This window comes from Pristis pectinata, chromosome 12 (genome assembly GCF_009764475.1).
Source record: "Pristis pectinata isolate sPriPec2 chromosome 12, sPriPec2.1.pri, whole genome shotgun sequence".
NCBI lineage: Eukaryota > Metazoa > Chordata > Chondrichthyes > Rhinopristiformes > Pristidae > Pristis > Pristis pectinata.
In genome coordinates, this window is record NC_067416.1 from 21016305 (window position 1) to 21029221 (window position 12917).

The 12917-nt window shown below is 38.7% G+C and overlaps 1 protein-coding gene across 1 annotated transcript in view; it reads right to left on the minus strand.

Moving 5' to 3' along the window:
• Positions 1-12917, minus strand: part of cpxm2 (carboxypeptidase X (M14 family), member 2) — a 129764-nt gene that overhangs the window by 55808 nt on the left and 61039 nt on the right. Inside the window, 2 exon segments of the mRNA XM_052027340.1 lie at positions 6038-6188; positions 8739-8823. Of these exon segments, the coding sequence (XP_051883300.1) occupies positions 6038-6188; positions 8739-8823 (236 nt within the window).

The window sequence follows — 12917 nt, forward strand, 5'->3', positions numbered from 1 at the left end:
TTTTACCTCTTGATGTCATATCGTTGGTTCCTCCTCTACCTTAAGGACTTGCTGCTTATTGGTTGCACTCCCCATGCATTCTCAGCTTCCATATGATAAAGCTGTCTATCTCTGCGCCATCATATTCCTTGTCTGTCATGAAATCTTGAAGGAGATATGATGCCTTCCAGTGGCGCCAGAAGTGTGGTGACACTTGCGGGCTGCCCCCAGAACACTCTACACAAGAGATTCATCTCACTGTGTGTTTTGATGTACATTAAACTAATAAAGATATCTTATATAAAAAAATTGAAACCGTCATCTTTGGCCCTGTCTATCCTCTTCCCCAGCTGGCTGATGATGAAAGGCTTTGGCAAAAAAAAACAAGGGTTAATACAAGTAAGATTATGAGCCTTAAAGATTAGGGATGAAGTTTCAGAGGTTAGGATTCAAAGCAAGGTTACCATTGGTTAGACAAAGGATGTGGGAGAGGGCAGGGTTGGAATTCTTAAAGGATTGAAGGGATAAAGAGGTCACAGCATTAGGGAGGAGTGAATTCATGAAGGCATTTGAACAGAGAGATTAGGATTTCAAAGAATATCATGGATAAGAATTTCAAGCTGAGATAATCATGGATAAGGGTTTCAAGCAGCACATTGGCTGAGGCAGGGGCAGAGATGGATGGTGTTACACAGATGGGGGCTAATAATCTTTGAGATAGGAAGGATATGTGGGGTCTGAAACACAGTGCGGATTCCAATAGAATGGTGAGAGAAATGGCAGGGATGCTTGTGGTCAGAGGTAAAGACTATAGCTTTTGTATTCCCAGTGTTTAACTGAAGAAAGTCAACCAAAGAAAGACAAAAGCTTGGATTTTGCAAATGTTATGACAGCATAGCTGCCAGTTTTCAACACCTCACTGCCAGCAGTCTCTAGAGAATGCACAGGCAATGTTCCACATGGAAATCCAGAAGTTGCTGCAAGTGATTTCCAATGTAATATTTAGAGATCAGCCTGCTGTCCAGATTCAGCTATTTATGACCTATTTTCAATTTCAAAAATATCCTTGAAATTGTCTTGCTTTGTTGCATGAGATGCTTGCAAGCTTCTAATGATTTACTAAGTCATTATTACTTCCTAGAATTATCTTGACCCTAAAAAAAAGATAATTTTATATGTGTGTACTTTCATTCCTCAAACAAATACCAAAATTTAATGAATTTGATATAAATGATTTGTCCCACTTTCTTAAAGTTTATATCATACCTTCTACCCTTTTCTCCTGTAGACTTAACATTGTATTTTGTAAAATATTTTCAATGATAGTTTAACAATTCTCTTTTTACTTCTTGTTTTGCTATCTGCAAGAGATCCTCATTGCAATCGGTGCTTGGCCTGTTTGATGATTTCAGTGTTGATCAGCTGGAACTAACACCTGACGTTGGAGAAGGGGGAAATCCAATCCACAGAGTTTGACAGATCTTTGTGAGCTTCAGGCACAACTCTCCACTTCCAGTCACAAAATACAGGCTAATTATTTTACGCAAAGGCATGGGGAGATCTCTTTTTTTTTAATGTTAAATTTTATTTACAGCGTGGTAATAGGCCCTTCCGGCCCAATGAGTCCGCGCCGCCCATTTTAAACCCAAATTAACCTTCCCTTACGTCTTTGCAATGTAGGAAACCGAAGCACCCGGAGGAAACCCACACAGACACAGGAGAACGTACAAACTCCTTACAGACAGCGACGGGAATCGAACCCCGATCGCTGGCGCTGTAATAGCGTTGCGCTAACTGCTACGCTACCGTGCCACTCTTATTTACAATCTTCCACATCATTTGAAGATATACATCTAAAGTAGAAAAATATCAGTTTATATTTTATTTTGTGAAGTACTTTGAAGCGGGAAGGCAATGTAATTTTCAGCATTGAGGTCATTAACTCATGAACTACAATTTTACCCATCCACTTCTTCTGTATTCATACTAATTTCAGTTACAAACATTCATAATGCAAAACCCAAAGCCAAAATGTACTGGAATGCCATTAAAAGTGGAATCTAAGTACAACATATCTTTGCTTAGTGTGGTCAAAATCATCGTCTTTCACTGTTGGGAGTGAAGTATGTGCAACTTGCTGGGAAACACATCTTACATACAGTATTGTGAACAGTTTCAGACAATTTGCTTTGCCACTTGCCTAGGTTGGATTCAGAGAGATTGGAATCAATGAGCTCACTCCTGGCATGAAGGTGACTAAACTTAACACCTATATTCCAGTGGTGTAATCATGGAACCATGACAAACTGTGTCTGTAATTCCATGCTGGCATGAGAGAGTTCCTCCTATATTTTCTTACAGTTAGCCTTAGCAAATGCAACAGGTTTGCTCAGGGGTTGACGATGACAGTGAAATCTATGCATTGATACTCTAAGGTCCAAGATAAAAAGGATGCTTCAATAGCTGTAATAGAACATCCAGAAGAATCTGAAGTGTCTGACAGTGAATTGTCAGCAGCAACAATTCACATAATGCTTTAGGGCTCTCTCCCTAGTGGTCTTTTTACATATGGCATTGTCCCTTATATTGAGAAAGTTAAATGAAGAGACAGCTAGTTCATACCAAATCACATTTGCCGACTGTAATATTTCACCAGCTCTCAGTCCCTTTGCCCAGTAATATAAACATAGATGTGTTCAGTGGAGAGACCAGTAAAACTATGAAATAAAAGCAAAAAATGCTATAAATGCTCAGCAGTTCAAGAAGTATCCATGGAGAGAAAATAAGAGTTGACGTTTCAGGTCAATGTCTGGGAAATTTTAGAAAACAGCCATACTTTAATCTGTGGAGAAAGGGGACAGATGGGGAGAAGAAAAGGGAAGTTTGTGATAGGGTGGAGATAAAAAAGAATGTCACAATTTGGATTGTGAGATGGGGAGAAAGGCTTGTTCACGGCAGCTAATTGGTCTGAAGGAGGGGTAAATCGATGGAGATCAGAAGAGAGAAAAAAACAGAACATGCTGAGATAGAGAACACATTAGTTGTTGGAAATCTGAAATAAAGGATAATGCTGGGAAAGATTAGTAGGTAAGGCAGCGTCTGTGGTGAGAAAAAAACTGGGTTTCGTATCTTTCAGGGTGGAGGAGAGTGTTTACCTGAGATGTTGGCTATTTCTCTCTCTTTGTAGCTGCTGCCTGCCCTAATGAGTGTTTCCAACATTTTTCTTTTGTTCAGATTTCTAACATCTGCAGTTTTTGTTTGCTTTTCGATTACCAGAGAAGCTACGATTGCTTTCCTTTTTAGCAAAGATGGTTAAGGAAAGATATATAAGAGTTTCAATGGGTTTTGATAGAATATATATGAAGAAATTGTTACCACTGGCAGATAGCGCACTAACCAATAGCCACAGGTTAAAACTAATTGGCAAGGAAACTCAGGGAGACACAAAGAGCAAGTTGTTATGCTTTGGAATATCTTGGCTGAAGCAGAAACAGAAAAAAAATCAATAGTAACTTTAAAAAGAACATTGGACAAATAATGGAAATGGAAACTCTTGCAGAACTATGGAGAAAGATCAAAAGAATGGGATAATTGAAAGGTCCTTTCAAAATAGTGCCATGGCACAATGAAGTAAAAGATTTTCTTCTTCTATGCCTTATGATTCTAGCTAAATACATGCCCAAAACATACAGTCAGATAAATAACTGTATAATAATTGACATTAAAATCTTACTCAAAACAAGTAACAATGAATAATATTAGGCAGCAACAAGCTGACAGTATACAAACTGCTCTTAGTTCAATGTTTATAAAATTGGATCATCTGCCAACGATTTCAACCCATGTTATGAAGAATATCTCAGTTTGGTTTAGTTAGTTACCAATATTTTGAGAACAATATACTTAGATACAATTCACACCAGTTTTAAATTTCCCATTTCCAACATCAGCCATACTTATGGCATCAGAACAGTCAATCCAAAGCTGAAATGAATACTTGGCTAGAATACTTAAAATAGAAAACACTTTCGGGTGTAGTTCTTGATTCCATTTCTGAATTGGCAAGTTGTGTTGACCGCACATTAGTCACAAAGGACCAACACCGATGGATCTTCTACAGTCAAACTTATACTCATTCGCTGGAAATTTCTGGGCTGAACTGGGTCCACAATCAGGACTTACAGTTTGGGGACATGGTGAGAAAACAAGAAAAGAGAGAAAGTGGCATTCTTTTATGCATGTTTGTTCTCAACCTCTTAACCTTAATGTGGAGTGCTCAAATAATCGTACAACAGCTTCAGAGTTTCAGATGCAGAGCCAGACTACAGGAGACAATCTTTCAAACTGCAACTTAAAACTGGAATTATTATCACAACAGCATCAGGAAAGGTGAGCTCATATGACAACAGTGCAACAAAGTCTAACCACATGATTCATACTCCCTTAGTCATACAGGATGGAATGAAGGATAGATGCATCAGGTTCTCTCTGAATTTTTCAATTTTTCATCATTTCAACTGGCAGAAAAGATCAATGAATCACAGAAGGGAATAAACTCACAACAAGGAAGGCTATGTGACTAAGACCTCTTGGGCCCCTATGCAGAGTGTGACGAGAGGAAGCACTCAGTAAATTTTGCCTCTGAAGTCACATCAGAACATAAAAAGAAAATGAAGTTATATAATATTGTCAACATCTCCAGGTATTTCACAATGTGTGGCAAAGGAACAGTTGTTAGAGGCATTTTATAAGAATTAGAGAGGTGATAAATGGCCTTATATAGTAGGTGAGTGATGTCTGGAGACAATAAAGGAGGAATTGGAGAAAGAAAGGCCAGAGGCAACAGGTTTGCAGGTGAAGCACTGAAGTATTGGATGAGTACAGAAACAAGGAGGAACTAAAACCATGAAGAGATTTGAAGATAAGGATGATTATTTTCATTTACTAGGCTGAGAGATAGAAAGTTGGTGTTGGTCAGTGTAGAGAGAGCTGATGGGTAAATGGGCCTCTGGGCATGACCAAGTACAAACAGCTGAGTTCTGCACAAAATAGCTACAGCATAGAGCAGAACAGAAGCATTGCAGGGGAACAGTTGAGAAATATGGCAGAGTAATTAGTCACAGAGCATAGTTTATGCAAGGGATTGGCATCCAACACACTAAATGTGACTGTTTTCTAGAGCACTATTGTAGCCCATCACCTTTATAAATGGAAAAATCCAGCACACCATCAAATCCAGCTAATGGCAAGCACTGAATGATGCACAGAGCATGTGAGCAGAAGCATTGCTGTGTGTGAAAGAGCAAAACCCAACTGCCTGTAAGATCAACCTTTGGCTTTTGACCTCTGGTATTTGAATCTCATGGACCTTGTACCTTCTACAGTGAAAATCCCTGAAAGCATATCTGTTAAGTAATTAACAATTCTTATCTGTATCATTATGCATGCCTGTCTAACCAAATAAATGGTCACAATGGAATGTATGGTATATATGAGTAGTTTTGGCATCATTTCCATTAGCTTTAATATTTACTAACATTAAAATGCAGCCTGGTAACGCAAAACACTTTTGTTCAAGATATGTATTGTGATTAGAGAGTCATACTGGAAATGATTATATGGAATTTGGATCTGCTGATCACACAGTCTATGAATATAAGAAGCAGGAATAGGCCACATGACCCTCAAGCCTGTTCCACCATTCAAAGAGCTCATAGCTGATCATGTTCATCATTTGCTTTCCCATCCTTAGCCCTTGAATTCCAAAATCATCAACAACAACATTGAAAATTTTCATCAATGACCATCCATTGTTTTCTGAGGAAGAGAATTCCAAAGGTCTCCTTTTTTCAGGTCTGCTGCAAGATGGTGGTTAATATTCCCCTCAGCTACAATGAGCACGCATAGGGTATACAGTCCAAAAGCTTGTCAATCAATGCATGATGCTTTGGTTATACTCTTCATGAAACTATTATCTAAATTATGAATTGAAAACATGTATATTTGCAAGGAACAATAACTCAGCAACCCACTGCACAAAGCCAGAACCAAATGTTACCTGGCATGGGACAGCCCAAGATCTCCACTCTCATACAGATGTCCCCATCCTCATGCCAACTACGAGGATTTATTCTAATGTAGCGTGCAACTATTGGAGTAGGAAACTCGTTCAGTACAGGAATCTCTTTCTCTTGATTTGCTGCAAATATCTGAGAAGGAAAGATAAATATGAATAACCAAAGGACAGCAGAATGTACCTTAAAATTTTCAAATCTGTAATAGGCTACAATAGTATGCAGCCAAAACCTACTGTAAGGTGCATATGTGCTTTATGAATATGATCCAGATGTCTTTAGGGAGCACTTAGAAAATTACTATTGGCCTGTTGTGGGCTGGTCAAAGCTCTTCCACAATTTCCCCAGTTCAGCAAATGATGGATGGTATCAGATTTCTTCAACAGATGCTGAATGGTGCATTGTTATTAAAGAAATCTTAATTTATGGGGGAAGTCTTTTGTCCCCATCATAAGTCCTTGCTGAGCAAATTTGGATTTGAGAAGTCACCACTTCATGCGTAATTCGTAATCCTGCCGGTGTTGCCCCAATGAAATAATTTGCACCTACTGGCAGCATGATGTGGCTTTTTTCTGAGCTTGAAGAAAGCTGCCTACAGAGTTCTAGTAACCTCTGTGGTGTGGATTTCATCTTTGGAGACGTTAGTTTCATGCTGGTGTCAACTCCATGGGATCTCTGGCACCCAGCAAATGTTATGTCATTTAGAAGGCTGAGCAGCCAAATAAACTGAAAAATAATTTTATGGACAGCAAACCAGAAAATAAATAAGTTTTAACACTTAACTAACTTTTTAACAGAATACTGCAATATTTGCATTAAGTCTGAAACTGAAATATCACAAAATGGGCCAAAGATCTATTTTAGTAGATAATTTGAAAACATGGACCTTTAATGAATTATTCTGAAGGAATAAGATTTTGCAAGAAAAACTAATCCTTCAGCTTAACCTTTCTTTTCTGAGACTTCGCATTTAATAAATTATTTATAGGACTGTTTGTATAATTAATTCAACCACAGGCTAGCACATGTGATATTGTTATATTACAATGGTGCCATCAACTGCAAGACCTGCATGTTACTTATAATGTTAAAGGAGTAACTAAGTTCAAAAATAGCACACAAAATTTTGCAAAGGAGATCTTATTGGCATTTTGTCAAATGTTGCACTTATAAAGATTCTATGACAACCTCCTCCCACTGGAACATGAAGCATGTGTTTTAGCATGTAATTTATGATCAGGTTTTAGTTTTACCCCTCCAAAGAAGGTTAGAAGAAGGTACCAATAGTCTTTTTGTTAGTTCAGGATTTCCACTTTCTAAAGGAAATGCCACTTCTAACAAACTTAAGAAGGCTAGCAGAATTTTGAGGAAAGCGATTCAATGGCATACATCCTTTTTCAAGGGTTTCAGCATCAAAATGGAAGGAAGCCATTTTGGTAAAGGTAAAAAAGAAGTCCATTTTTCACAGCTGAACTAGGAATTACTGCCTAGCAATTACATGTAACACCATGTATTTGGGGTCCTGTGATTCACTTATAACACAACATTAACCTCAAAGAAAAATCATGGACATTCTACAAGTTCCATAAAGTCTGAGACATAGCTTCTGGGTTTTCTGTGTGTCTGATGTGCTAATGCTTGGAGGAAAACAGAAAGGTGTAACTATGGATGAGGATGGTCACTCCTGTAGAAGCAGGTCTTCACAATGCTCATGAACACTTAAATGGGAGCTGCAAGCCATAGATTCCTGTGCTGGTTGGGAACCCACATTAGTAGGTCTCCCTTCAAGTAAAATTATGTAGCTCTCCCTCAGGTCCTCCACCCACCCCCCCCCCCATACAGACATACACATATAATGATCTGCCATCCAGCCAAGCCCACTAATCTAATATCTGTCTACCTACCCCTCACTAATTTGCTGAGTGCTCCCACCCACCGGCACACATTATATTGCTCTATTACAAGCTGTCACTCTCCCCAACCCTCCCAACTGACGACTAATCTTCAATCTTCCCAGCTCGAGAAGCTAATTGCAACTTCCATCCCCCAGCTGGTGCCCTTGCCTGCCCTACAATGCCCAGTCCCAACCAGATTAAACCATAATCCTTTGATGGCTCTGCTCAACTTTCTCTTCCTGATTCTCTCAATGAGTCCTCTGCAAACCAAAGTCGGCTTTTTTTGGACTTGGCAATAATGAAGTCCATTTCGTGGGCCCAACACGCTACCAAGTTTTCCAGGAATGGACCCCTTGAACAAAGCATTTGTTGTCTGATTACACATTCACATAATAATATCCCTTTACATGTCCTATTCAGTTCAAAACCTACATTGTGGCAGAAAGGTTGTTTTGATGTCTACTTAGACACAAAGGTGTCTCTAAGTAGACATCAAAACAACCTTTCTGCCACAGTTCAAATTGGCTCATATTGAATGCAGCCAGCGCCAGGCATGAACATGGAGCTGGTAGGAATAAGAGTGCTCCTCCATGCTTCACTACAATGCAAAGACTTTCGCAGTCCCTCACCATGAATATTACTCAGAATACAAAATGCGTCACTTCCTTGTTTCACATTTATGTTTTATATGTGTTAAGCATCTTTAGTTTGCATTATTTTAGTTAGAGACAACTTTATGTAGTTTTTCAATCTTTATATATATAAAATCATTCAGAATATTGTTACTTACCATATCATCTGATCCATTCTTGACAGTGACCCAGCTGTAGCTGTCATTGCTCAGCAGAACACTGTACGATGTCACCCAGTCACTCCTGCAAGAAGAAAAATCTGATGAATAAGATTTTGTCTTGGACTTGCCAATGTTTCCAACTTGGTCCTTCTTTTGTTCAGAAATAATAGAACTTAGCGTAAAGGGAAGAGTTTTTTTTGTAAGAAAACATGTGACAACTTTGTCCATACCAATATGAAAATAAGCAGACTATATTAATCTGCAGTGCAGTTTGTATAGCCAGGGCAATATCTGCTCTCCCAGAAAATCTCTCAGCAAAAAGACGTATCAACTGCATTTGAGAAAACATTTTGAGAAAACCTTACAGATAAGATGCAGCTTGTTTTTTTAGGAAACAGGATATGAACACCTAATGCATTTGAACAAAAACCTTTGGTTATTTTATTGCAGGTATCTTTTAATCATTCTGATGTAAGGTTAGTGACCTGAAACATTCACCCAGTTTCTCTTTCCACAAATGCTGTTTGACTAGCTAAGCATTTCAGGTACTTTTATTGTCAGTATTCACATTATTTTCCTTTTCTGTTGCTTTCTGTTGAATAAGATATACATCTGTCACAGTATAATTTCAAGAACTTAATAAATAGTCATTACCTGCACTGGTTTTATTCAACACCAGCTAATGTATTTTGAACATGATTAAAATGTGATATAACTGAGCTCCTCATCATACCATTCTGAAGTGTAATTATTTAAACCTTTGATAATTGAAAACAGCTTACCATCCTCTTAAATGTAGCCTGACCTGCTATTTTCAGCATTTTATCATTTACCACCCTCTTCCTGGTTTAGTACTGTTACCTTCTGAAACAAATAATCAAAAATAGAAGCAGAAAGAAGATCCACTTGTAACTGTGTTTGATTTGTTTTTCACATCTTGAGTTTCATCTGTGGTGGAAAAGAAGCGTATCTAATATGCCAGACAAATTGCAACTAGAGTGAATACTGTCTTTAAGCTCACTTCAAATCATCGACTCATAATGAATGTTCAAACATGAACTCTGCAATAACAATTGCAAAATATTGTCATATTATCCAAGAATAATTTGCAGTCCAATATTTCCTGTAAAGATGTCATTAAATATGATGCATACTGCAGTCAAGATTGACAGGTAGCACATCTGGGAGTGATTTTAGCAGCAAAAGGAAAGCTGTATGTGGAGAGATATGGAAAAATGGTGTTTCTTTCCCACAAACTATCATTACTCTCTAAGAACCACCTTAATGAGGTTATAGCAAAATTTAATCATGGGGATGTAAGGTTATACATTACTAATAGGATAAAGGAATTAACCTGTAATTTAAAGCAACTAAATTTGACTGGCACACAGCTAATTTGTTTATGGTCCAAGAGTCATGGCCACACTCCTGACTAAGGATCACTGGCAGCTTGTAAAGTCATAACATTGAGAAGGTTTAATCAGTTATGGCACTTTTCATTTAATGTTATCCTTGCACTATCAACCATCACTTTAAATTATGGCCCATAATATATCTTTTGGTTGAATTAAAGTTAGTAATTTTCTGCAAAAAAGACATTACTTTAAGAGCCAAAATGAGACAAAAGAGAAGTCACAGCCTTTACGGTTTTCACATCATAACTCAAAACATATACCTTGCAAATACACCACACTGCTACATTAACATTTTCACCTTTGATGATCTACTAGGACCAGCAGCTTACCCTAATGATTAAATAAGGCTTATGGTTCAACTTCTATTGAATTTTAGGTCTTTTGGGTTGGCCACTCCCATTTCTTGCTAAGCTGATATAGCTGGCCCTCTATGTCATAGGGGTCAGACGTCTCCTGGGCTTGTTGAGGAGGTGGAGAGTGTTCTGTGAACAGGATTTTGATGGACATGGTGCCTTTGCAAAATGTGGAAGCTGATTTATGTTTCTTGTAAGCAGGGAGGAGAAGCAAGGTGCTGTTAAAAAGGGAGAAATAGTTATGAGAAGGGATGGCCTGAATGAATATAAATATATGCAAACCTTTTTCCCTTCTATGGGAATTAAAATTTATAACTTTCAAATGTAAAGAACTTTGAATGCACAACTTTTAGTGCACAACTTTTAATATAAAATTTCAAAGATCTTAGGACATCCCAAGACTGGCAAAATGCACTTCTGATTGAGGGAGGGACCGGCACAGTTTGGAAAGTGTGTGCATTGCTATTTTCTGCCTACATTTCTATTCTAAGTTTCCACTGGCCTCTGCCTCCTGCAATCCCTCTATTCAAAACTGCCCGACTAATAAGCTACAATTGTCAGGTAAAATTATGGAACCAAAATGTATTAATGAAACTGATTTATAATTCAAGAGAAGGATAAGGTCATGTGTGAATGAATGAGATGAATGCTCTAAGCCTAGAAATACTCAACACAAATTTAGCAGGCACTTACTGAAATATTTCTCATTTAACTACAATTACATCAAATCACCCAGCCATTTATGGTAATCGTAGGCACGGTGTTTCCTGGTCAAAAAGATGATATCATAGAATCATAGAAGCGTATAGCACAGAAATGCACACCTCGTCCACACCTACCACAATGCCTAATTATGTTGATCCCATTTGCCTGCATTAGACCCATATCCCTTGATATCTTTCCTATTTAAGTAACTGTCCAAACATTTGTATTTGTATTGCCTCTACTTCCTCCTCTGGTAGCTCATTCCAGATATTCACTGCTCTCTGCATGAAAAACTTACCACTCAGATCTCCTTTAAATTTCTCCCCTCTCACCTTAAACCTGTGCCCTCTAGTTCTAGACTCCCCTGCCCTGGAATTCTGACTCTCTATCCTATATATGCCCCTCACAATATTATAAACTTCTCTCAGGTCACCCCTCAGCTTCCTACATTCCAGTGAGAATGAAACCATTCTATTCAATCTCACCTTATAACTGCAGCCCACCATTCCAGGTGATATACTGGTAAATCTCGTCTACATGTTCTTCCTGTAGACTGGTGACCAGAGCTTCCCAATACTCTAAGCGCAGCGTAACCAATGTTTTGCACAACTGCAACATGACATCCCAACTTTTATACTCATAGCCCTGGCCTATGAAGGCAAGCATACCAGATGCTTTATTCACTACCCTCTCCACCTCTGTTGCCACTTTCAGGGAGCTGCAAACTTGTAGCCCAAGGTCTCTCTGAACATCAGTGCTCTGCCATTTACTTTACATGTCCTATCAGAATTTGACCTCCCTAAGTGCATTACCTCACACTTGCCTGGATTAAATTCCATCTGTCATTGCTCCACACAATCTTCTGGCTGATCTATATCCACTGTCTCCTTAGAAAACCTTTGCTATCGACAACTCCAATTCTCATATCATCTGCAAACTTACTAATCATACCACTTACATTCTCATCCAAAACATTTATGTAGATTACAGACAACAGAGATTCCTGTACCATTCCCTGCGGTATACCACTGATTAGAGATTTCCAGTTAGAAAAACGCCCAAGGTATATCAATTTAGAGTTTTGAGCACTGGGCAACAGTGAGGTGACATGACTCCTGTCCCACCCCTCCCTCCCGCAATGAAAACAATGGCAGTCATTGGCACATTAATATCAGAGTCAAATAAGGGGCAGGCATACAGGCTCAGTACTGGATTGTAGTTTCTTAATACCAGGCTGCATGAGCTGGCAGAAAGGTAAGTGTTATCGGGGTGGTTGCATTTGGGAGTGGGCGTCACAATCACAGAGAGGTGCCAGTGGGCATCTCCTGGGGTAGCTGAGAATGTGCTCGATGTCCTGCAGCTCTGCTGCTCCCTCTTGTTTTGAAACTAATATTAAATACATGGTGTCTGGGCTTCCCTCTTCTTCTCCATCACCAGTGCAAGTGATTGGAGAGCATATGGCACATACAATGACCAATTCCAAGCCAAAGCTGCAGCCAGTGTCCTGGGACTAAAGCATGCACATTGACAGGAGGTCCACTGCCTAAAGCAGCCAATGGTGACCCTCCTTCTATTGCTCATTTAAAGGTAGTCAAGTCAACAAGCTCATTCTGAGGCCATAATTGAAGTAAACTATACAAAGTAACATCAACATCCAAGATGGGCTTTATTCTTCAAATATAGACTTTGACTTTTGAGTAAGC